The following is a 27,245-nucleotide window of genomic DNA, read 5'->3' as shown; positions in this document are numbered from 1 at the left end:
ATAAATGAAGCCATCTAACATGATTCATATTATTATTATTATTATACTGTTTTGTAGGCAATATTTAAATAAAAAAATACAAATGCAGTGAAAATAAAGGTATCGGTATCGGCGAATACCAAAAATGAAAGTATCGGTATTGGACTCATTCTGAAATGTGGTATCGGTGCATCCCTACATTATGCTCAACTGAACCCTTAGTAAAATGCACCCTGGTACTTCAATTTCCAGTTTTAAGACTTCCTAAGAAATTATCAACACACACACACATGCACACACAAACTTTTTAATGGAAATCATTGACCCCATGGTCATACCGCAGTTACCCAAGGATAGATTTTCTTGTTTGATGTTTCCGGGGGGGGGGGGGGGGGGGGGGGGGGGTTTGCTGTGGTTTGCACCAGTATGGGCATACGAGATGTGGATAGAGTGGATAGAGTGGACGGATGGAGGGGTGGTGAATGGAGAAACACAGGATGCCGGAAGTGTGGGAGGTTACTGGAAGGAAGCAAAGGGGGCAAGACACAAAGTGACATCTCAGCCCTAAGAACTGCCAGAACGCTGAAGAAATCAGAGCCGAATCACTGAAGAGAAAAGGAAAAGGAACAATAAAATTTCTAAAAGCAGACGTGTCTCAAAATACTGAGAGGAAAAAAATCAGATGAATACCATGACCCAAAGTCACTTTTTAGAAAAACTGGTTTCAGGGTCAGTGGTTTGGATTTGCCAAAGTATTTTGGAAAGCTAGCAAGGTCAGTTACAACATTTCCACCTGACATTTCCTCAGGTTACCTGTAAGTAAATAAAGAAACACTGTTTTTTTTCCCCCTCTCATGTCCTGTGAAAGCAGTCTGGCCGACTGGTTGGTCCATCTGTCTGTGCCTGTGGCAAGACCTCAAGGCAAATGCTCACATATACATCACACCACCTGTGGGTGAGTAGTTATGTCATTCAACACACACACAGAATCATTTTGAAGAATTACGGAGCTGAGAAATTCCAAGCAAATCATGCCCTTGACTAGTGGGCATTTAGAGATGCAGTTATACATTCTCTCCTTCACCTTATTTGTCCTCAAGTTCTGCACAGAAATAAAACAAAAGCTTTATCTGGCTTTTTCTCTTCTCACTCTTCGCCTCCACAGGCCATCAAAACATGACAGGATGCTAAGAGCAGCTCAAGGTTGAGAGCAGTCTTCACTGAAATGATTTTGCCACAGATTTAACAGCCCCCTTTTGTTTTCTATGTACATGATATTAAATCCTTTATATTGGGGGTAAAAGCCATAACATTAAAGGCTGAATTTAAAATAGTTTTGTAAATTATTGCGTCACTTTTTTGTGCAAGGTATTTATGTGCAAATAAACAACTGCAATCCAGTTGTCAAAGTCATTGTCATCAGTATTTAATCACTGCCACTGCAGTGCTGTTAACTAAAACTCATAGCATTAAAATCTTCGTTATTTGGAATTAAGATTAAATCAAATACAGTCATGGCCAAAAATATTGGCACCCTTGTTAAATATGACCAAAGAAGGCTGTAATCTATTAAATCTGCCATTGTTATCCTTTTGATCTTTTATTTAAAAAAAAATCACAAAAATCTGTCCTTTCATTGGATAATAAGAATTTAAAATGGGGGGAAATATCATTATGAAATAAATGTTTTTCTCAAATACACGTTGGACAAAATTATTGGAACCCTTAGAAATTCCTATGAGTAAAATATCTCAGAAGTATATTCCCATTCATATTCACAATTTTGAGAACTCCAGGGTGATTATGAACATGAAATTATCCATCCAATGCTTCCTGTTTCACAGAAATATAAATATGAGGGAAACAAAGCCCAAATTCCCTTAATCATCCATCAAAATGAGAAAAAAAAACAAAAAATATATTTCTGATTGTGCAGCCAAAAAAAAAATTATTGAGCTTTACAAATTAGTGGCTTTAAGAAAAGAGCTAGAGCAATGAAAATTCCCATTTCCACCATCAGGGCAATAATTAAGAATTTCCAACGAACAGAAAATGTTATAAATCTGCGTGGAAGAGGATGTGTCTCTATATCATCCTAATGCACAGTGAGAAGGAGAGTTTGAGTGGCTAAAGACTCTCCAAGGACCACAACTGGAGAATTGCAGAAAAAAGTTGAGTCTCAGGTTCAGAAAACCTTAAAAAAAAATTGTCAAACAGAACCTACTGTACATCACCACATGTTGTTTGGGAGGGCTTCGAGAAAAATTCTCCTAGCTCATCCAAAAACGAACTCCAGCATATTCAGTTATCAGACACAACTGGAACTTCAAATGGGACTGGCTTCTATGGTCAGATGAAACAAAAAAATATTAGCTTTTTAGCAAAAAACACTCAAGATGGGTTTGGTGAACACAGGGATAAAAAGTACCCCATGTGTAATCTTGTGGGCCTATATTTCTGCTGGAGGTCCTGGACATCTTGTTTAGACACATGGCATCATGGATTCTATCAAATACCAACAGATTTAAAAAATGACTAAGTGACTGACTCTTATAATGGGCCATGTTTGGATCTTCTAACAGTACAATAATCCAAACACAAACCTCAAAAACAACACAGAAATGGGTCACTGAGCTCAAAACCAAGCTTCTGCTATGGCCATTCCAGTCCTCTGACCTGAACCCTATAGAAAATGAGTGTGGTGAACTGAAGACAAGAAGCACCAACATGGAGCTGGGAATCTAAAGGGTCTGGAGAGATTCTGAATGAAGGAATGGTCTCTGATCTCTTGACAGGTGTTCTCTAACCTCATCAGGCATTATAGGAGAACATTTAAAGCTGTTAAACTGGGAAATGGAGGTTTCAAAAAGTATTGAATAAAAGGGTGCCGTTAATTGTGGCCAATGTGTATTAGAAAAAAAACATTTATTTCATAATGATATTTCCCCCATTTTAAATTCTTATTATCCAATGAAAGGTTAGATTTTTGTGATTTTTTTAAAATAAAAGATCAAATGGATTAACAATGCAGATTAATTTTCACAGCCTTCTTTGGTCATATTTACCAAGGGTGCCGATATTTTCGGCCATAACTGTTTAATACATATTAATGTTGAAAAACTTTAACCTTTTTTACCTTGGCAAATAAAATGTACTAAAATGACTAAACTAAAATAAAAATAAAAATAAATAAATGAAAAGCTAAATAGAAATGTTTAAATAATTAATAATAATAATGAAAATATGAAAGAGGCAATTTTAAATATTAATAAATTTAAAATTAAATTAAAATTATACTAATAAATACTAATAAAAACTAATACTAATAAATACTAATAGTAATAATAGTATATAAATAATACTAAAACAACACAACATTCAATGTAAATTAGCCTCCAAAAAAAGTGAGCCTAACTCACAAAACACAATTCGTCTGTAGAAATTATCATTGTGATATTACTGCCAGAGGAAGACAAAATTAGAATTACATTTAAATGATTATAGTCATTTTCTCTTGATCATGGCAGCTGTTATTCATTAAAAGATGAAGCAGTGCATTACATTCAGGCATGTATCCAGAAGTGCGGTGGAAAAGAGGCGGTTCTGGATTGCAGTCGTACGGTTCCAGTTATGTAAGGCAGATCGCAGTAGTCTGTTGCATCCTTTTTACATTGTCAATTTGCAATCTATGCAGCTCCTCATTTTGTAAAGTTTACAAAATGAGGTACTGCACAGATTGCACAGGATTCAGCACAAATTTTATGGCTACATGTGCACCATTTTCTTATTTGCATAATTACTTTAGTGAATCAGGCATTAAAACAAAGCTGACAGTATATGCAAACAAGTAGTGCTATCAGTGAGCACAGTTCATTCTTAATGAAAGTGTACTTAGTCATAATGCCTCAGAACACAGCAAGATCATCATAAATCATTGTGTCGGAGCTTTAAAAGAGAATAAAGTGTGTTAAAAGAAAAGTTCACCATTAAATGAAAATTCTGTCATTATTTACTCACCCTCATGTCATTCCAAAACTGTAAATGTATGTTTTGGCAGTAAAAATATTCTTCAAAATATCTTTTGTTTTCCATGGAAAGAAATATAGCAGCAAATATTTTTGAAGAATGTGTATATTTTATTTCTACGAGCAAGTTTAGACTTACACACACACACACACACATACATATATTTATGTTAACTCTAAACTTGCTTTTAGAGATCATAATAAGCTTCTGTTGAACACTTGAGCTCTGGCCCATGAGGATCTATTGATTGTTGCTGTTGAAATGGCAGTCAGTTCAAACATTCTCAAAGCCTATTAGAGAGACACAATTTCTACAGGAGAGCTGATGCGCATCCTTTGTTGTCCCAAAAGTAAAGCCTTAAATGTGGTGCGTGTGTGAGTATGTGTCTTTGAGTACAGGCAGAATCTCTTAATCTCTTAAAGACCTCTGTTTATCTCAAGTTTTTTTAAGTTTATCTTAAGTTCATCTCAGTTTCTAAGTTTTGAAGTGCAATCCATGACTATGACTTCGAAGCTAACAAAAGTAATACATCAAATGGGATTCAAAAATACAAATTTCAGTGATGATCCTCTCAAAATTTAAAAGAAATTCGATTAATCTAAAGGGGCAGTCTTAAGATTTAAATAATTTAAATCAAAATTATTTCAGACCCCGTAATGAATAAGAACAGCAGGATATGATGTCATGCTCTAGAGTTTGAATGCTAAACATAAAAGTACTTTTTTCTTTTGGCAGGTCCAGTTCTTCTTTATCCCTTGTAGTCATCAGTTCCATCTTTCTTTTTTCTCTCAGCACCAATCCACTCTGCATTCATCCTCTCCCCTTATCACTTTCTTTTGCTGACATCCCATTTTACCTCAGTAATCCTCCTTTCACTCCTTCCTTCTGTAAATGTGAGAGAGGTCACTCGCTCTAGGTGGCAAATCCCTCCACTTCTGTCCTGGACTGATGAGGAGTGAATGTCTGTAATAAAGAGAGACACTTTCCAGTCACACTGTAGAACCGAACTACCCAATGTGAAAAGGGGAATTCAGAAAATCCAAAATATTAGAAGTACAGTAGAACTGAGCTAGATAGATAGATAGATAGATAGATAGATAGATAGATAGATAGATAGATAGATAGATAGATAGATAGATAGATAGATAGATAGATAGATAGATAGATAGATAGATAGATAGAATTTTGGGATACAGTGAAAGACATCAACTAGTAAAGTTGCTTCAAGGCAACATCAAAACCAGAGATTTTATCAGCATGAGTGACAGCATGCTAAAACAGACTGCGACGGTGTCAGTAGAAGTCATCCTTTTACACAGATCTAAAATGTCTCATCGCTTACACTATCCACAGAGAAATCTTAGAAATGGACAGCCTGTCCCAAATCAGATCAAACAGGAGTCATTCAGTCTGAGTGGTATAAAGTTACAAAGTTCTTTAGATGCCATCAGGTAAAACTGATCCTGCTTTTAGCAACGAGTGCATCAAAACTTGAACGCTGTTAAGTCTCTTTTTAAAGGATAGTTCATCAAAAAGTGGAATATCTGTCATCATTTACTTACTCTAATGTCGTTCCAAACCTATATGACTTGCTTTCTTCTGCACTGATCAACTGTACACAATGAAAGTGAATAGCAACCATGGTCTGTCAATCAAAATTCTCAAAGAATAACAAATTTTTGGTCTATTCCTCTCACAAATCTATCATATGTCTTCAGAAGACTTTGACTACTTCTTTGGTGCTTTTTTGAACCTGACAGCCCCTGTTTATGCTCCACACTGGTTTGGAATGACACAAATGGGCGTACATGTTCAAAAAATGTTCATTTTTGGATGAACTATCCCATAACGCATAATATCCTCAGCTGGTGGTTTGGCGACAGACTGTAGGCGGTCACGCTAGTAGCTCAGCGGCTTCCCCCGGCAGTCGTGATAACAGATTGCATCCATACGTGAATGACAAGCTCAGAGGAGCTCTGAGCGTTTACGGTTGGGGGAAGCAAATGAGCACTGATGCAATCATGAGACAAGCCCACTGTGTGTGAGGAGAGAGGGATAAAAAGGAAGAAATGGAAGGATTTGGAGGGGGGAGAAGAAAATTGCTTCTTTATCAGAAAGAAAGACAGAGGCGGGTTAGAATGTTAAGTCTGTCAGGAATTCTGCGAGAGGAGGCCGTAAGAATCTTACTTCTATGCAAGCGTGTTTGTATGTGAGTCTGCCTTATTAGTTGCTTCGAACTGTGCACCAGCACAGTAATTATAACTTTGTTTATTTGTCATTTTGTACTGAGAGGGGGTGGGAGAGAAACAGAATGACAGTGATGACAGTACAGAAAAAAAGATCCCTTATCTCCAAGGAACGGAGTCTCAGAAGGTTACATGATGATTTAGGAAAATAAATAACATCCCTATAGGAGAAATTATGCATAGATTTTCTAGTGAAATAAGCGTGTGTTTTTAAATAACCGTATATTATGCACTTCAATTGGCGCCACCAATTTTCAACAAAACAAACTCAAGCATATTCATCTAAAAGACAATTGCCCATCAGCTCTTTTACATGTACAGCAGCAGGAAGTGATTATGAAACTGAAACTCTAGCAGTTTACATTCCAGCATAACATCTTTTTGGTTGTTTTGTTGATTTTTTTTTTTAGTTGGCTACCCATTCCCGAGAGACAGTGAGCATGTACTGATTAACAGTCACCCTGAATGCACTGTTCACACAGTCTGCCAAGTAATCAGTTTCATGCGAATGGCAGCATGACACCAGCAGCAAGCAAACATCGCCCTGAGATTAGACCCAACTCAGCCGTTATCAAGCTTCTGAATGCATAATGAACAAAATGCTTAGGTTCTGAATGTCTATTAGTCCTTTTAATACATATGATCAATAAAAAAAAGATAGAGGAGCTTTTTATACGACCTTTGTTTTGTTTTAGATGAACTGTGTATGTGTCCTGTGTTCGTGGAGCTACAGCTTCGGTCGCAGATGAATGAAGAGGTTAATCTCAGCTCTCATCTCAATCCTCTTAATCTCCAAAGCCTGGAGCAGAGCAAAACACTCCACAATTCCACTCCATCTCTCCTTAATCATCACGGTCAGTGTTCATACCACCCTCTTCTCCAAAGGAAACTCAGAAAATCAGAGCGGGAGCCAGAGCCGGCAAGTGAGACTGGGGGAGGATCTGACAGTTATGCATCTGTTACAACAGAATTCATATTTCAACTGCACATGCTTATAAACCACTGATCACCATATTCGGCAGATGTATGACTGATTCTGAAAGAAAGAAAGACTTAATAAGTGAGTTACATTAATCATTCTGGAACTTCCTCGGTCTCAGATTAATACTTCACCCAACACCTATATCCCAGTAGATGAATCAGTGTCTTCTGAAGTGAAACAACAGGTATTTGTATGAAAAAATATAAACTATCACATGGCCAACTGTCATTATTAATATTATTCTTATAAACACCTATTGTTTCGCTTCAGAAGACATTTCACATGGGTCATATGTGTTACCACTGTTATCGCTTGTGTGGTTTTTGAAGCGTCGACTTCTGGATTTCTAACCACTTTAATTAGTAAACAATACAGAGATGGGGTGTTTTTTTCTAAAAAACTTCACTTGAGTTTATCCGAAGAAGGACAGTCATAAACATTTGGGTCAGCATGAGGCTGAGTAAACGATAGGTGAATTTTCATCTTTGGGTGGAGCATCCCTTTCTAGTTCACCCCTAAACGAAAATTCATCTATCATGTGTTTACCCTCAAGTCGTTCCAAACCTGTATGGGTTTCTTTCTTCTGTTAAGCACAAAATAGGATAATTTGCAGAATGTTGGCAACCAAACAGACAGTTGCCACTGACATCCACAGTACTGAAGAAAAAAAATAGGAAACTGAAGTCAGTCAGTGGCAATAACAATGACGATTAATTAAACTAACTAACTACAACAGTAACTAGCCTATAGCTAGAACTAAAAATCTCAGCTGAAAGAAAGAAAACATTACAGTCAATCAGAGTCCACCCAATGCTGAAACTGTCAGTTCCCTCCAGAGATGAAACGCTAGATGTCCATTATCATTTACAGTCCCATTGCTTTGTGGTCTCTTCAAGTTCCTCTGTCTTCATGTAAGCTATTTCTTTAGTATGTTTTGGCTGCGGGTTATGACAAACAAAAGACTGCGGAAAGGTAGTAGTATACACATTGGGACGCAGGCTAAGAAATCGTTCAAGTTCCTCCATCGCTCTCTCAGCTTTCGGCTTCCCTAATATGGACTGCAAGCTTTGTTTGACCTCGCAAAATGCTTGATAGAAAAATCTGTCTGCGGCCACTGTTTATTTTCCTGTTTACAGAGAATATTGCTGGCGAGAAATCTCAAGACAATTATTTCAGTGTGTAGGATTTTCTGCATACTATTCTATAAAAACCACTTAAAGATACTTTTAATTGTTATTTGTTGTATTTTAATACAATATAGGCTAGACGTATATTGTTATGTTTCATTCGTTTTAACTTTTTTCTTTTTTGTTGCATGTCTTTTTTACTCATTTTAAATAACTGATTTATCTATATTTCAGATAAATATTACTCTGTCAAACAAAGCTATAATAAATCTGCTTTTATATGCTGCAAATTGGTTATATAAAACTTAATTTAATACAAAGTAGCACTAAACAAAACTGTAAACCCAACTATAACCCACATTAATTACCAACAACAATGATATACTGTCCTTATAAAAGCATTCTGGCACAGGACTACTAACAAGAGTGCCAAAATGTCATTTACTGATATACAGACAGGAATTCACTGTCTTAATATATTTAAAACCACATAATTAAAATTGAATAAAATAAAAACAACACTAAAAACTGTAACATAATTAAGCTTAATTATTTAAAATGCATCAAAGGAGCAAAAATGATAACATAAAATGTACTCTTTTTTTTCTCAGTGAAGAAAAATAAAACAATGAATGAGTCTGTTAGGCTATAAGTCCTGTGTCAGATGCATTACTGTAGCATCTTCTATAGCCCGGGCGTCGACTCTGGTAATTATTGTCTTGGAGACAGATGTGCAGACCAGATGATGTTGGGTACACATTATTTGACCTCTTTCACATATTTTACATGTCCATTAGACAGATTCATGCATGTATAATACACGCATTAGTAAGCAGCACAGCTAGTCACAGTGTCATCATGCTCTTAGCTTGATCTTTTTCACCTCTCACTAACACAGCTGCTGCCTGCTATTATGTAACTGCCATGTTTGTGTGTCCCATCAGAGCTGCATGTGTTCGCAGCTGAGCATAGCCTATCATAACTAGACTGTAATGAATTTTCAATTGTAGTTAGCTGGCTAAGGTAAACGCTTCTGTCTTTGAGGCAATTTGCTCCATGAAGCGTTTGTGGCCCAAATAGCATATCTGGCTCCACACTCGCGCATTTGTTTTTGGGTGGAAATGATCATGGATACAACCCAATTGCCTCGGGGTTCCGAGAAAATGGCAGGAAAATTGTTCAAAAATGATAGTCAAACAACACAAGTCTGTTTTAGCAAAGATAAACAAGAGGTCGCACACAGAATCTGGATCAGGTGAAAAGTGATGTGCCATACGAGAGTAATTGGTTCAAAACAAGCTACAAAGCTGGAGGTTATGTATAATTTTACATCATCAAAATGACAATTATTTGATATTGCACTGTTTTAAGAAGTAGCCTCTTGCTCTGTCATTCTCACAGAATGCATTAGGATATAAGAGAAATGTCTGCAATTAACCACAGTTAATTGTTTTTTTTTGTGTAGCGAGGCTGATTTTTATTCTCCTCAAAGTGAACACAGATACGATCTTTGTATAGAAGCCCATTTCTGGCATGGAATAAAAAAAAATATTTAAAAAATTAAGATAAAAAAATAAAGTCTTTTTTTTCCTAGCAATTTTGAAAAAGTCAGAATTTTGAGATATAAACTCACAGTTCTGAGAAAAAAAAAAAAATCAGAAAATGGCAATGCACATATACACTTCCCATTTTATATCTCACAATTCTGACTTTTTTCACCCTCAGAATTCTGAGTTTACATCCTGCAGTTCTTTTTGTATGAATTCTGATTTAGCATCTCACAATTCTTTTTTTTGTTTCTGCCAGGGAATTAAAAAAGAGGGTAATTGTGAGTTTCTCTCACAATTTTGACTTTTTGTGTCGTTTTTATTTATTTATTTTTTTCACAATAGACCTTAGTCAGGGTAGCACCATATTTCATTTTTGATCAACAAGGCTGTGAGGGACAAGTACAGAGTGTTCAATAGACTGGTTTGTTATTTAACAATACGTGGATTGTTCAGCTGATAAAACATCTTTCCAAAAGACTTTCAGTAAAAAAGAAAAACACCATTAAACATTTTTCTAAGTTTTGAACCTATACAGTTCATGCCATTGTAAAGACTGTACTGTAGGTCTATCCCTCACAGCCTTGTTTTCATCCATGGTCAATTCAATATGGTATCTAATCTGACTAAGGTCTATTGCAAGTTTATATCTCACAATTCTAACTTCTAAGCTGCAGCTTGCAATTGACTTAAAATCTCACAATTCTGAGTTTAAATCTTGCAATTCTGAAAAAAGAAAAAAAAAAGAACTGAAATTAATTCACAATTAGCCTGTTTATTTTTTATTATCCTGTGGCAGAAACAAGCTTCCATATCTTTGTCTCTTGATTTAACTGGTTTAGGACATTTATGAACTGGCATTACACTGACAGAATATGGCATAAAGATGATGTATTATTCAACAGATGGCTCTCCCATTTTTACTCTGCCAGATATTGATGTGTTGGCCTCCTTATCCCAATTAATGGAGTCACCACAGACATTTATCCACAAATGTTTAAGCAATCCGATTATAAATGGCATCCTTTAGCAGTAAACAATTTCCGTGCCACTACTAATGAGAAATCAAGATTTGCATGTCAATTCTGCAGTCAAACTTTGGGATTCACAGCACACAAACAAAGCCCAGGATCCAATCGGTCAGTGATCAAAGGGTGCCGTCCAGCAAACACACCATTTGGGATATAACGCACAAACATCAATAAGTTGAATATAATAACAAGGATTAGAAACAACAGAAAACTTTAAAACCCGGAGGACAAGCTATCAGAATTCTGCCACCCCAATGAGCAAGTCCACAAGAATTATGCTAATCAAAGCCTGTCTTCCGCACTTCAATCCACATCTAAACCACACAGGAGAAACTAAGAGAACACGACAAAAAGAGCAAATGCCAGAAACAGCTCCGAGATGTTTGTTGTTCGCTTTTGGCCATGATGGATTGGACCGGCTCACAGCTGTGACTCAAGCTGCATCCAAAAATGACCAATAGACGTCAGAGACTGTTTAGACATCAGCACCACCAGACAATCTCTTCTGATAAACAGGAGTGGTTTCCAACATTCAGTAATCACTGGGTATGAGTGTGATGGAGGATATTTATTTATTTTCTATAGGTGGAATGATTGAGTGTGGTTGAAAAGACATGCAGTGCATGTAGTTGAATGCAGACACACATTATCGATGTGGTGATGGAGCATCTGGGTTCACGCTGCCTTCTACTGGTTGAACTGAGATATTACATTTTAAAAATATATTTATTTCAAGTACATGCAAGAATCAGGCGAATATGCAAAATACTTTTTTTAATCAACCAGTGTTTAAAAAAAACACTTAATAAACTAATTAATAAACATACAGACATGGCAAACTATACAAAGCAGTACGACAAAGACAAAAACAGATACATATATATGTACAAGATTAAGCATTAAAATGCCATTTTAGTAACAACATTCAATAACACAAATCTAATGACCTAATATATTGAACCGATGAAACGGTTTGTACTTATCTGAAGTTCTGAAACACTGCTAGGGTCACTGCTGTGTGTTCTGGTCAAGAATAACATGGTTTGTGAAAACAACTGAACAGCCAAACGTACAATGGAAAACATGCATATACATGTAAATTTACACACATAAACACTTTATTTCAAAACATTAAAATATAACATTAAATATAATTATTTACAACATTCGAAACATTACACGTATTCTTTCGGGTCATTTCAAAAACCCCTCCAACGTTTCCAGACTCACTGTGGGGATCAATGCAACTTCAAAGAAAACCCTGTAAAAAACAAATTCAATAATAAATAAATAACTTAGAATAATCAAATGCCACAATCTGGAGTATTTAAATATGAACAAACTGTTTCATTAGTAAAACGCTTTTAAGAAGTCAACATCTGCTATAGGGAGGCGTAACGTTAAATAATACATGTCAAAATGCCCAATCAGGTTTGGGAAGAGCTTCAAAACAACAGAGACTCAGATAAGCAAATAGAATCATAATTTTCTAAACATGAATAATGACTAAACTGCATCCATCTAAACTTCTGAAGTATAATTTGTCCCAAATGCTTTCTTTGCAAGGCTTGCCAACAAACTTTAAAAGCACATGATTTTTTTTTTTATATATATATATATATATATATATATATATATAAACAAAAAACATTCAAAACAGCAAACAACTCAGAAATGCTTAGACATAAACAAACCCAGCAAGAAACATTTAAGTATTTGAATGGCTGAGATAAGCTATGTCTTTGAACATTGCTGTACAGCATTTTGAAATAAAAAAAATCTAATAAAGTTGAAAAAAAAAGAAAACTTTAGTCACAGCAAACAAACTAAAACTGTTTAGACCATAAACACACACAGCAAGAAACCTTTAAGTCAAAAGTGTATTTGAATGACAGATTTATATATAAAAAAAAAAATCTAAATCTAAACATTTTGCATTTTTATTTTTAGGCCTGAGATAACTGGAGGGAGTAAAAGTAGACACAAAGAACCTACTATTCTGGTTGAAAGTGCACAATTCAAACTGCATTGATGACTTACTTGTGTGCATACTTGCTCCTGATGACGGCGAGTTTACTGTCCGGCGGGCTGATGAGCATTTCATGAAGTTTTCTGACCACGGGTGCCAGATCCTCCACACTGTATCCAGAGTGGAACTGCAAACACTGTGTCTGGAAGCAGAAGTGGCACATCAGACAAAACCTTCACACCAACACTGAAGTGTAATTGTGAAGCCTGATATCTGTGAAGCTCGGAGGAGTCTAATGTCTGTTACATAAAGGATGTGAGACTTTAAGACTCCTGCCAAACATTTCATGATGTGAGAAGAAAATGCCCCTGTGCTGTCAATAATTTGAGGATATGACGGCAACAACATCCGGAGAGAATGTAAATGAATGCGTAAGTGTGTGTGCTGTTTTTTTAAGGTAATTGAACTTCTTCATCTCTGACTTCTCCGTAGAGCCACACAGGACACAAACCAATTACTCAGACGTTGGTCAACAAAGTCCAGCTTCAGTCTCATTAACCAAAATACCTTTGTCACAGTCTTAAAGGATAAAACAACCCACTACTTAGTGTGTGTGTGAGTGTGTGTGTGTGTGCAAGAACAGAAATTAACATCCGTAATGAGCAGTTGCCATCACAAAGCTGTCGTCAGCTTTAGCTCATTTAGTGCTATCAGGAGAGCACAGAATACCCAAATCTCAGCACACAGGGATATCCAACTCACTCTGTATCACCAATTAACGGTGGCATTTTGTGAAAATAAACAGTATAATTCATGAGCTCTGTGCTTGTGCATACATTTTAAAAGCATAAAGGTAAACACATACCCATCCTCCAAGATCCTTAGTAACCAGAGCGATGAGCACACAGGCAGAGGCGAGCAAAGATGCTCTCACAGGCACAAACTCCATCTCCAGCAAACTCAGCTCACAAATAAAGCGCGCAAGAGTCAGTGTATCCATACCTGCATTCACACACTGCCAGGAGACGAGAGACGATTAATCATCACACACACACACACACGCCACAATGAGCATCCATACACTGACAAACTGCAGAGAGGTGAAGTAAAGTTTTATTCACATACAAAATTCACACACACACACACACACACACACACACACACACACACACACACACACACACACACACACACACAGGAGTCAGAAGCAGTGCCAGTACCTTCAGGTCACGCAGAAAAAGTATACAAAGCTCATCCAACCTTCCAAGATTCTGCAGTTTTCATTCTCGGCAAATTCAGCGCACAATTACTAAAAGAAGTGCTTCAGTGAGCCATAGCATGGAAGCATTTAAATGTAAACCTCTGAAATGTAAAATTTTACTAGCTTGATTCTTCAGTGTTCTATCCTTTGAAGGAACAGTTCATCCAAATGTTCATCCGAACAAAATAATTTTTGAAGAATCTTCAGGCAGATCTTATACATATACCAATTCATAGTGACCATTGCTGTTTAGCTCAAAAAATAAGAAATAATTAAAAATAATTAATTATAAAAAAAAAAAAAAAAAAAAGATATATTAATATCAACAGCAATTATCAATATGAACTTTGGAAAAAACCTGCTCAAACATACTTTTATAAATGTTATTTTAAACAGAAATCTTTTCTGACATGGTAAGTGCCTTTACTGTCACTTTTGATCAATTTAATGCATTATTGGTGAATAAAAGTATCAATTAAACAAAATATGAAGAACAATATGAAGGTGGGAAAAATTGAGTAAACCATCCCTTTATCAATAAACAGTCAAGAAAAGTCTGAGTTTGTCTACTGTGCCCTAATCGCTTGAAAAAAAAACCATAGATAAAAAGTAATAATAAAGTCCATAGATAAAAGCTTTGGCATGAATAAGTGTAAGTGATCTGCTTTGTCTGTGTGCTGTAATTGCTTTTTTTTCTTCAGAAAACTAAGCCACCAATTAAATGGAATTTTATTTTTATTGTGTTATTCTCTTAATTAATGTTCTTATAATTGAATATAATGGTATTATTTGTCAATGTGCACTTTGCAGAAAGAGCAATTAGAAAAAACAGAAATTCTGCCAACAAATAAAAACACACAAAAAGACATTGTTGAATCGCAGAGGTTTAACTAAAGCTCAATTAATTCAGCTGCTGAAAATTAGAATAGATCTCACAGCAGCAAACAGCAACAACCAGTGACAGCTGGTCATACCCACACACACACACACACACACACAGATTCCTCAGGGAATACAGAAGAAACAAAGAGGTCACACCTGACAAACACAAAGACATTCAACGCATGCTACCCTGCATGGTCTTTTTTTCTGACTTTGACAAACACACACACACACACACTTGATGTTCCACCTGTCTCTTCAGTGAGGGTATATGCATGTGTTATCTCTCACCTTGGCGTAGCGACGGAGGAAGCGGTATGGAACTGGAATATTGATGTCAAAGTTCAGTGCCTGCAGGATGCTGATTTCCATGGCGATGAGCTGAGAACGCTTGTAGGCATCATCACAAATATATAGGAAATCATCCAGGCAAGGTGGAGCTCGCTCCTGTAGGGATACACCAGAGAGATGATGGTTAACAACTGACAAATCACACAGTACTCACTGTTTTGTTAAAGCATGCAATATGTATACTGTGCATAGTATGCAAAAATACAGCACACTATGCAGTTACTGCAACCCACAATGCAAAGTCAATTTGACCTTCTTTGTCTAATGACAGGGTTGTGATTTTCAATATCCCTTTTTAGACCTTCTTGATCAAACTGGCAAAAGGCATTTTTACACAAAATATTATAGAAATGCACAAAAACAGAACTAAAATAAAATAAAAAATATTTTTTCTTAAATTATAAATGGATGACAAACATGCAACAGTGATAAGCAACCTACAGTGGTTTTTAAATAAATAAATAAATAATATATATATATATATATGTGTGTGTGTGTGTGTGTGAGAGAGAGAGAATGAATAAAAGTGAATGAATATATTTGCATAAGAAAAAAATATTTTTTATATATATATATATATATATATATAAAATATTTTTTTCTTATGCAAATATATTCATTCACTTTTATTCACATATATATATATATATATATATATATATATATATATATATAGTATATATACTATATAATATATCTATATATCTATAATATATACTATATATATATATATACACATCTATATATAATAAAAAAAAATATATATATATATATATATATAATAAAAAATAAAAAAAATAAAAAGATATATATATAGAGATGAGGTATATGTGCCAGTGCTGTTAACACACATACCTCAAAAAATTTAACTGTATAATAATATATAACAATATATATATAATACATTATAATCATTATAATACAATTAATATAATAATGCAAAATAATATGCATTAGGTGGTAATTAGTTACATATTTAAAAAAAATCTGTTAAGAGTAAAAAAGCTGAAAATGTATTCTAGATAATAAAATATTATACATTTTTTATAGGATTTGAAAGTACCTGGATTTAGACTTTAAGTGCACACTTTTAATGAGTAACTACATTTCTATTAGGTTTTGTGTGCGAGATAATGACTGAATGACTAAGTCCTTGAGTAATTACGGCTAAGGCCAGAAAAGTGTGAGTCTAAAGGAAGGGCTTTCAGCTATCATGAGAAAGCATATTTCTTACCTCAAACTTAGAAGCAATGAGCATGGCAGTGGAACCAATGAGCTGTAAAGACTCCCGCTTGGCCTGGCTCACAGCCAGATAATGATCCGTCATCTTCACAGCAAGGTACAGAGTCTCATGATTCAGCTCGAAATTCTCCTGCAGAATAAAGCGCAAGAATAAAGCCACATCAGAAGCCAACTACGTTTTACAAGACTTATCAAAACAGCACATTTGACACGAGGCCAAACACTGACACTTACCTGGACCTCCACCAGCCAGTCCACCAGAATCGCTCTCATATTACTGTTTAGATTTGGCTGATCAGCCATGTAGTCATGTAAGACAAACGTTTCCTGCAAACAAAAGAAATACAACATTCAGCTTGATGTCTGTTCCTCAGTTTGCAAGATCTTTAATGAACTCACTACTAAACCAACCTCTCTGCTCTTGAGGTAGTCAAAAATATCCTTAGCGTACTCCACTGTATGTGTAGAGTCACTGAGGTGCTCTGAATCAATGTCAAACTCAGGAGGAATCTGAAAGATTAGAAAGATAAAGTTTTTTGTGTTTATAAATCTGTATACATGAAAAAAAATAATATATATTATATATATATATATATATATATATATATATTATATATATATATATATATATATAAGCTCTTGATAACCCCAAAAATATTAAAGAATATGCCCAGCCAGAAGAATTTAATGAGTGATCTTTAATTACATTAGCATTCATTTGAATTTACTTTTTCATTTCTGCTTCTACGTTTAATGCAATATGTCTGTGGGGTTTCTTTTTGGCAGTAAACAGCTCCAAACTTTTAAACACCTTGGAACAACTGGGTATTTACATTCTCATAAATATTCGCATTCATGCCAGTTCTGTCATGGTGTAATAATATCCTGATCTTAATAAGCATGGCACCAGTGCAGCAGACTTAGGCCTTACCTCTGGAGGCTGTAGGTGTGGAGGAATTGGAGCTTTGGAAGAAGGTTCTTCCAGTTTCTCAATATTGAGTTCCACATTCTTCAATTCCTCTAACTTTTCCTCTGAATTGATCACAGACCTGAGAGAAGAAAAGATATGCAATCTGCATATTCTGGGCCAATCATCTCAAAGTACTTGCAAAACACCTCAAATGTAAGGTTGGGTAAAGATAAAGAGCCAATAAAATATGGCTTACTTTAAGTTGACCTCATTCTTAGAGAGTACCGAGACCTTCTTCTGCAGTTTCTTGACAGGATCTTTCTTCTTGATGGGGTTGCTTAGCTCAATCTTGTGCGCCTTTAAACAAAAGTGCATTTAAAGAGTGAATTTTCACTAAAAAACAATCTGCTGAGATTTTGTTATAATGAGCATGAGTCACACCAAATCAATCAAATTGGTTTGATCCGAGATCCAAGAGAGAATGAATAGAAGGTGTTAGACAACGGCGAATACAGCCAACATAATTTGCACATGAGAGCACCTCACCTGGAAACCAGACCCACCAAAGGATTGCCCATTGAGTTAATAAAAGGTGAGATCTCCTGCTTTTGTGTATAATCTGTAATTTACTGCTTGAGCATGACTGGGAATTTAATGATCTCATGCCGATTTGCATCATTCAAGCAAACTCCTGGTGTTAGTGGGGTTACAAGAGAGACGCTCAACACTTACTGGTCTGACATCATCAGAATCAAACCGAGGGGCCAAAAAACACTGAGAGACAGCCTAGTCAGGCAACACGAAAGCAATAAAACTGTGGTGCATGTACACAAAAGCATGTATGAACAAAAATTTAAATAGCACCCTTACATTGGTGATGTCCACAAAAGCAGTTCTTTTCTTGGGGGCCCCTTGGGGAGAAGAAGATGAGCGCTTGGTCTGAGGGCCATCCTGCTCAAACACATCAATACAATATTGATCAGATCAACAAAAATCAAAACAACTAAGCTCTAATTCGTTTTCATATCTGATCTAATCGCATTGTCGTATAACCTGGTTCTCCAGTCCTTTGGGGTGAAGTTTGGGGATTTTACTGCTGGTGGGCTTCTTTCCTCTTGAAAAAGGCATCTTGTAGTTGTGCTGATCCTTCACAGTTATATCCTCTTTCAAATGTGAAGTACACAAAGAATGAATGAAAAACTAAAGATCACTATGCACCAGTGCATTAGAGCACACTTCGATCAAACACACACACACTCGTTGTGCTCCACAAGGTTACTAAACTTTCAAACAAAGCTTGATATATGTTTTGACCGCAGGAAGCATCAAGTCCGTCGTTAAACAACAACATGCGAGCGACTGTTTCGTTTAGTTTTGCGACGAACTGCACAAAAACGATCTTACCTTTTCACGATACGCTGACCAACCTCAATTAAAGCAGGGAAATATTTTGAACGAGAATATGTGCAAACATCCACGAAAAGTACAATGAAAAGCGATCCAGACTGAAACAGACACACCGCACTACGGTCTGTGCGTGCATCCGAAAACTACACGCAGCGATTTGATTGGCCGACTGCACCTCGCTGTAGGCCAATGAGCGTCGAGCTAGGATGCCGTTGTTAAGGGGCGGGACAATAGAATATTCAAAAACACCCTAGCAACCAATGGGAATAGCGCTCACCTTCCTTTGACTTTTGAGTAAGCGGACGTTGAGAGGAATGTGCTTTATGACACCAACTGAGGTTCTGTTTATTAGATAAAGTAACTGTAATAATGTTACGTACCTGCTTCGCTTCTTGTGAACATTATTTATATTATTGTCTTCACAATGAAGCCACACCTCCCTCCCAGCCACCCACACGTACACTCACGCAGTGCATGTCTTTCACACAGGAAATCAGCAGTCTGCAAACTGCCTGTGGCCCCATTCAGATCCATCAAGACCAACTTGTTTGACATATACCCCTAAAAAAATATATAGAAAAAAAATATATATATATTAACAACAATATTAAGAAGAGAATAAATTATATATAAAATAACAACAACTAAAATAATAATAAAAAAAATAATATTTGTTTTATTTTCGTTTTGCAGAATTTATTTTACTTTTATTTTTTAATTTAATTATATATATTTTTGACTTAAATTATATTTTCCCTTCTTGCCTTTGCCCTCTTGTTTGTCAGCAATAGAACGTTATTTATTATGTGCAAGATCAGATGGATTCAGTTGTATCTATAAAATATGGGGATGGAAATCATATCTATTTTATGTGACATTCGATATTAGGTTGCATCTATTACTGGTAAGATGTATTTCATTGTTTTAGCAGCATTTTTTTCTTTGTTCTACAACCAAAAAGTGCTCTTAAAGTGTTTCGTACATACTTTTACTTCTCAGTGTCTTTTAGCAATAACAGGAAATACGATGAATCCCACCTTCTACAGCTTGATGTCATTTGATGTCAAAGAGCATTGCGTTTCCTTGGACCAGTTCGATCACACATTTTATTAATGCATAGAAAATTGCCATCATCTGTGGTTCTGTGGTTATCAGAGTCTCCTTTGAGTGTTTCATGTTTCCTTTGAAAATGTCAAAGTATTATAAAACATAAACAATAGAAAACCAAAGACCTTTCAGGGTGATCCTCCACAACACCACCCAGGAGACCTTTTATTTCCAGTTCTCTTTAAATGTACTCAAAATCTAACTTGAACCGACTGCAGCTAACAGGTTATGCATGTGTTGTAGCATTCATTGCCAAATTAAATAAATATGTGGGTGCTGCCGCTTACCCAAAGTGCTCTACAAGTGTTAGTCGGAGCTGATGTTTATCAGAGCTTAAACAGACATCCTCTCACAAGCCTCTTTACACTCATAAGGCAACCTTTGTTTCATTGGGTATAAAGGTTGCCTTAAGATCTAAAACAATGATGTTTCAAATCAGTCTTAATTATTAAGAGAAAGTCTGCAGAAAAATGTAAACTGAAACATCTAACCTCATGCTTTCATACTTTCCTGTCAGTCACATGACCTAGTTCCTGTAAGCGATATTCTTTGATCACTTGCGGTTTTCAGTTCTTCTTCTGCTAATTTAAGACCCGATTTTCTTTCGTTGCTCTTGGATTAATTTAGTTGGTAACATATCAGTGTTTTGATTGTAAATGTACTTTTCTTGGCTTCATTCCTGAACTCTACTATCGCCATTGTCAAATTTTCAGCTCTCAGGATGTACTAGTCAAACACTTTACAAGTTAATGTTATCTATGGATAAAATAAGGTGTTTATGAGGTGTGACCATACACACCATCTCAGATTGTTATTCAAGAAACAGGGCTTCTTTTGTCCTCAGCGATAATTTAATAATATCATATACCACAAGAGGATTGCTCAGTCATGCCCTTGAAGATCTACCTCCAAAGAATCACACCCTTCAGTTTCACGTGACAATTATCGGCAGATGTGTTAGAAAAGAGTTTGAACAAAATTATGCAGGTTATGTCTCCAGGAGCATTATTAGGCAACCCTACACTAGAATATCAATGAACTCCTGTTAGTCGTACAAAATAAACTTTAACATAAACTTACAAAATGACTATAATTATTATAATCAATCTCTTTTTCAGATGATTAATGAGGATTGGCTGTGCAGCTCATTAAAGCTATGTGATCTAGTCACCACTTCAGAATCTGCTCACTCTGATGTAAGTACAGAAATTTTAGCACAGTATTTAGTATAAAAGTATATTAAAGGTGCTGTATGTAAGTTTTTGACTCTACTAAAGCATAAAAATACCATAATATGTTTGCAGATATTTAAGAATCTTGCTAAGTTAACATACTTGTTTATCTGAAAAACAATGCTACATTTATTCTCTTTTGAAAATTTGCATTCTGGCAGGAATGTCGGTCTTTGTTTTGGTTTGTGAAACCCGCCCACTGCACCCCGGGTTGCCAGTTGGTGGAAAACACAGCTATTTCATTTCATTCATCAATAAGTGCTCTTGTTCCTGTTTGTGTTGTCAATCTGGCAACCTGCATGTGTCAAGTCTGAGGAGGAGGGACCGGGTGAAAAAAACCCTCTCCAATATTTTGAATTTGGACTGCAATACCTAGTTCAACCACTCGGTGTCAATCCTACATACAGCACCTTTAAATCAAAATACAGTTGTAAGACTTTTTATTCTCTCCAAATTTACTTTACAAACACTTAACACCATAGAAAAACAGCTAAAATTGAAAAGAATAATTTGTTCATTGTATAATTTGTATTAGCAACCTGTTAAGGTCTTTTTTTTTTTTTTTTATAACCTTCTCAGGACTCTGCGCAGGTAGTAATCAACAGTGATTCATACCCACAACCTGCTTATAACCTATCATCAATCCAACACACTTTGGAAACATACAGCCATTTGCTGGATGTAACATTAGAACAGAACTTAGAGCCCATTCAACAGTTTGCACAGATGACTGCCAAAACTATTATAGATTCAGCCATCAGGATCAGAGACCCAAGAGAATCCATCAAGCTGAGAGGGGACGACGTTGAAATGCTGGCTGAAGAGTTAACTTTACAAGTCTGTTGCAAAGCATTGGAAGAGATGGAGAGGCGTCATTACTCTGATGATCCATCATCCAAAAGTGTGGATGATAAAGAGGGGACTTATGGAAATGCATCGGCCCTGTGCTCCTCAGGGTACAACTGTGACAAAAACACATCTGAAATGGAAACAGACAACAAGATGGAAGAATATGATGACACATCTGCCACAGTATATGCTACTTCGTTGAAAAGCATGGCTAGTCTGGGCTCTATTGAGTACCCTGATGCTCCTCCAAGCACCCCTTTACTTCCAGAGATGATCAGGAGTCGAGCCAGTTTCACAAGGAAGCTTAAAGGAGGACTGGCTAAAGAGTTCCTTCCTTCACCCCCTCCACCGACCCCCAAAGACCACATGCAACCATTAATAGAGAACCAAATGACAGACGCGTCTGCTGACTTCATGGTGAGACTGATGCGCTCACTTTCACTGGAGTGCTGTCAAAATGGAGGTCTGGAAGAAGACGAGAATGGAGAAGTTGATGATAGTGGACTCCAAAATGATGTTGCCAGGCTAACTGACTATGCAGCTCAAATTTCTGCAGATATCATTCATTTTATCACCAGAAATGAGATAAAAGTAAAGGATGAGGATTGTGTGCAAAGCATGTGGGCTATTGCTGACCAACTAGCGAGTGAAATTGTCACAACGTCTCTAGCAGAGGTGATGGCGATAGGAGAAAGGAAAGTTTTGGAGGAAGAAACAACATCATACTCAACGTATAACGCAAGGTCTAAGATCTCTGCAACAGACAGGGTGAAGGTTTTAGCTAGTGAGCTAATCATTAATGCTATGGTTCATGCTTTCGCTAAGCTAGGACAGGGTGTGTTTAAACATGGCATCCAGCCACATCTTTCGGGCCAAACTGTAGAACCACAGCCATGGGAAGAAGGAAGAATTTCAGACACACTCTGCAAAGACTCGATCAACTCCCACAAAGCCAAACCCTTCAGATTTTGCAGCGATAAATCAGAACTGAGCCCTATTACTGATGACGCCATAAAAGTGAAATCATTGGTAGACACATTTGCCAACGACTTTGCAGAAGACGTTCTTCAGCATTCTGTGTGTGACGCTTCCAGCTTACGCTTTAACTATAAGCAATCTCAGCGAGTAGAAATTGGCCCAGAGAAAGACTTTAAACCATGGCTAATCAAAATGTGTGCTGGGGAAAGTCCTGTCCAGGAACTGCAGTGTGCTCTACTCTGGGCCTCAGCCTCTCACAAAGGGACTAAAACACTTCAGTTTGAGCTTCCAGACAAAAGCCTTCAACAAAAGGTACAGAATATTACAGTTTTCACAGACTTCCTGGTTGTAACACTGTTTTTCTTTAAGGCCATTTACACCAAGCACAAGAACTATAATGATTATTATAAAGTTTTAAACATCGTTCTAATTCTGTGAGAATAGGAAAGTCCACAACACAGCTATAACAATAACGACACAGGAAAAGAATTACTTTGGAATGATTTTTCCAACTCATGAACAATAAAAGTACTGACAGACAATCCATCCGGTTTTAAAGAGCTTGAACATTTAAAGCAGCAGATGACCTAACTACCGACCAATAATAAAGTATGTTAGCACCCATTGGTGTGTATGTTAATATAATCATTCTTGGTAAGAACAGGTCTTTAGCTATGATGTGAAATTCTCTATTCTCAAAGAATTAGAATGCTTATTAAAATGTAAAGTTTATCGTTATAGTTATGGTTCTTAGTGTGAATGGGCTTTAACGCTGTATTTTTGAGGTGAATTGTAAGAGTAGGTGGGGTAGGTTACCTAAGGCATGGAATACAGTTTTCATTTTGCACTTGCATTTATATTGAAAATCAAAATTTATTTGTTCAGTATTATTTTGATACCAACCCTCAATCATTTTGAGAATTTTAATCATTCATTTCTAATCATTTTAAGCATTTTAATTCAGTATAAGAAAAAGAAAACATTTTATCCTAAAACTATTTTTGATTAAATACATAAAACATAGACTGACAATTGGATGGATGGAGAAACCTTAATCGCAAATCCCAGAATTGAAATTTTATCCTGTTACAACTCACCCAATTTTGCAACTATTAGTTGCTGAGATAATGAGATGATAGCTTTGAATTTATTAACATCATTTTGGAATACCAAATTTTATTTGTTCACTATTATGTTATACTAATATCCAGGTCTATAACTTTTAACATCGTAATTAAAAAAATTCAGAAAAAGGAGACATTTTATCACCAAAAAAAAGATTAAATCGCAATAGCATAACAATGAAAAATATTTGCATTGAGGTCGCAGTAAATACAGAAACATATTCATAAATCAAATTAAAACCCAGAAGTGAATTTTGTCTTTTTTATAAATTTCTAAGTTGTTAAACTGACTCACCACATTTGACAACAATCCTAGTTGCATCTTATACAATAGCTTTGAGTTTATTGCAAGAATATAAGGAAGCACTATAATTATTTGATGGCATTCATTATACTACCCATACAATCTGAATAGCTTTAAAAGAGCCAATCATTTTAATTAAAAGTCCTCACAATGAGTTCTATCATTTTCATTGTAAAATAACTGTATTACTTTTCCTTACTTTCCTGTAGCTTTGCAGACTCTCTCGGAGTGGCTGTCTGAATGGCTGGACGGTGGGTGCTTTGGTGGCTTCTCTCTATGAGTTTTGTGACATGCATCAAGAGACCAGCAGAGGGCTCCATAAGAGCTCCGATTCTCTCCTGGAGCATCTGCAGCACCTGATTGACAATGTGCGTTTAAACTGATCTTGAAGCTTTACCCTTGCAGAACTGGTCAGTGATCCATGCAACAGCCCCTGAAATAAAAATGGAAACAGACAGACATTCATCTTCATCCACACAATCTTTCACATCCCAAACATTAATAAAAGGAGACTAAGTCATAACAATGCATAAACAGTAACAATCAATTTCACTCTGACCTATTGAAAATGAGCCCTTAAAGACAAAACAGCTGTATGCACGCTGTCTGTTTATACCAAAATAAGATCCGCTCTCCCGGTCCAAGCGCTCAAACCACAGCCATTATTAGGTAAGAGGAAATCTGACTACAAATCATCTTTGGACGTTACTACCACCCAAAACACACTGACACATTCTTGACCAAAGATCCTGTATTCTGTATGTTCCTGTGTTGTTATTTTTCAAAAATATGTCAGTACCTATAATAAAGTGTGTCTGAAAATGATAAACAGTGAATGCTGCGTTGTTGAAGCTGTTTTATGATGGAGCTGCGCAGGCCTTTGCGGGGTGTGTAAAAAGCAGGACTATTTTACTGCATCCCATTAATACTCCCCAAGCACTGATACCTAACATGGCAGGAATGCGCTTTAGCGAAAACCTGCATCCCACTCACTCCCACTCTTGGCGACCACAGCTTGAAAATCAGGGACACGCACACAAAATCACACACACTCATTCTTTGACCCTCTGCCTCGCTCTATCAGTCTCCCAGACACGCTCCTTCTTTCACTTTCTCTCTTTCTCTCTCTCCCGCACACTCGCACATATTCTCATACACAAGGGGGACTGACTTCACAGCTGCAGTGTCAGTGAAGACACAATGGCTTTCAGTCCAGCCCGTTATAAGCATCTGGAGAAGTGTTTGTTCCAATGTCTGAGGAACCATCGCTGCCAAAAATGAGAGACGGCGAAAAACGTGCATAAGGAAAAAAGATAGCAGGGGAAGAGAGAGAAGGGACGAAGTGATTGCAACAGAGCTGACACATATCGAGTCAAATGGATCATGGGGGTTCTGGAAAATCTCCCAACACCCCCCACCATTTTCCATTTATTCTCTACAATGAGAGCCAGACATATGTAAAGGTCCCCTTACACTGAACAGGCCTCATAGACTTAATGTACTCATATATTTTCTATTCGTATCGCTCAAGCCTAGCGAAGCTAGCGCTGCGACTTAAGACAACAGGGATGGTGAGCAATCCTTCGTATTTGTATGATCAAACGGGCCATAAAGGAGCCGGCGGAGAAGGGAGACCGCATAAAAAGACTAATTTTTATTTTTTTTTAAATGAGTACAATACATTTAAACATGTTTGCTCTGGAGAATAGGGGTGTGTGTGCAGGTTTATGGAGTTTTCACTCTTTGTAGGCCCTGTATCTATCATGACGATAAGGTCATCGCGTGTAAAACATGACATTTTCTCTGTGTATATCTGCAGTTTGTAATGTGATACAATATATGTGTGTCATGCTATATTAAAGGGATAGTTCACTTATCGTTTACTCACCCTCATGTTGTTCCAAATTGGTTCAAATTGCTCTCTTTCAGCAAAATAAAAGAGGAGAATAAAAAGAAATGACGATTTCCTGAAAATTGGCTCAAAAGTGTTTCTGTCCATTTTGAGATCTCACCGACTTTCAAACCACTTTTGGTCATTTCGTCCCATAACTAGTGGAAAGAAACATCTATTTGAATCTGTAAATTTAAATTACATCAAATCTTTTTCTCATGCACTTGAGCACTTATGCCAAACTCTGTGCTTTATTCCTATCTATATTAATAATGTTTTTATTATTTGAATGTTTTTAACCACTGTCTTACTTTTCAGATTTAAATGAGACCAGTCTACCTTTTATGTTACTGACTTTACAAAGTCAAGACCAGTCTTGAAAAAATGTGATGACTAAATTTTAAAACTATAAAGCAGTTACTTCAACCAGCACCAGCTCTTTTTTTTCCTGTTGACAGCACTAAATGCCACTGCTAGAAATCATTTGACAGACAATCAGTAGCAGACATGAGAGATCCAGTGTCTCATATATCTATTTATTACTCACCCCTTTCAATGCACTTCCATAGCAGAGACCAGCGATGATCTCCGGTCGAGATCTGGTTGGTTTCTCCGGCTGACCATGGGCCTCGACCAACCAAACATCTGACATCAGACATCTGTCTTCCATCTCCACTAGATGCTAGTATAGACAAACATACGCTCAAGCTCACACACGATGCTCGTCTCCTGCAGTTTATGGCTAAAACAGACAGAAAGGCTGCAGATATATTTACAGTGTGTTGAGAGGAGTGATGTTT

General features: G+C 36.5%; 3 protein-coding genes and 1 long non-coding RNA gene across 4 annotated transcripts; 2 read left to right on the top strand and 2 right to left on the bottom strand.

Annotated features, from left to right (window-relative positions):
• Positions 1 to 4,096: 4,096 nt before the first annotated feature.
• LOC109093524 lies at positions 4,097 to 9,961 on the bottom strand. Its single transcript, XR_002018408.2, has 2 exons — positions 6,931 to 9,961; positions 4,097 to 4,968 (listed from the first exon to the last, which is right to left on the bottom strand). It is a non-coding gene; the product is annotated as an uncharacterized LOC109093524 (long non-coding RNA).
• A 1,736-nt stretch (positions 9,962 to 11,697) lies between these two features.
• On the bottom strand, positions 11,698 to 19,139 carry LOC109092919 (G2/mitotic-specific cyclin-B3-like). Its single transcript, XM_042727328.1, has 12 exons — positions 18,958 to 19,139; positions 18,607 to 18,716; positions 18,424 to 18,504; positions 17,810 to 17,910; positions 17,575 to 17,692; positions 17,055 to 17,153; positions 16,878 to 16,970; positions 16,636 to 16,773; positions 15,342 to 15,497; positions 13,773 to 13,922; positions 12,979 to 13,109; positions 11,698 to 12,199 (listed from the first exon to the last, which is right to left on the bottom strand). Exons 2-12 carry the CDS (start codon positions 18,679 to 18,681, stop codon positions 12,133 to 12,135), a joined length of 1,209 nt encoding a protein of 402 aa, XP_042583262.1. The 5' UTR covers positions 18,682 to 18,716; positions 18,958 to 19,139; the 3' UTR covers positions 11,698 to 12,132.
• A 1,970-nt stretch (positions 19,140 to 21,109) lies between these two features.
• LOC122137820 lies at positions 21,110 to 22,920 on the top strand. The gene is made up of 3 exons (XM_042726820.1): positions 21,110 to 21,263; positions 21,879 to 22,847; positions 22,912 to 22,920. Exons 1-3 carry the CDS (start codon positions 21,186 to 21,188, stop codon positions 22,918 to 22,920), a joined length of 1,056 nt encoding a protein of 351 aa, XP_042582754.1. The 5' UTR covers positions 21,110 to 21,185.
• LOC122134260 lies at positions 22,842 to 25,379 on the top strand. Its single transcript, XM_042727327.1, has 2 exons — positions 22,842 to 23,438; positions 24,764 to 25,379. Exons 1-2 carry the CDS (start codon positions 22,953 to 22,955, stop codon positions 24,935 to 24,937), a joined length of 660 nt encoding a protein of 219 aa, XP_042583261.1. The 5' UTR covers positions 22,842 to 22,952; the 3' UTR covers positions 24,938 to 25,379.
• The last annotated feature ends 1,866 nt before the right edge of the window (positions 25,380 to 27,245 follow it).

This window comes from Cyprinus carpio, chromosome B7 (genome assembly GCF_018340385.1).
Source record: "Cyprinus carpio isolate SPL01 chromosome B7, ASM1834038v1, whole genome shotgun sequence".
NCBI classification, from domain to species: domain Eukaryota; kingdom Metazoa; phylum Chordata; class Actinopteri; order Cypriniformes; family Cyprinidae; genus Cyprinus; species Cyprinus carpio.
The sequence above is the reverse complement of the archived record's forward strand: the minus strand, read 5'-3'. Positions and strand labels throughout refer to the sequence as shown.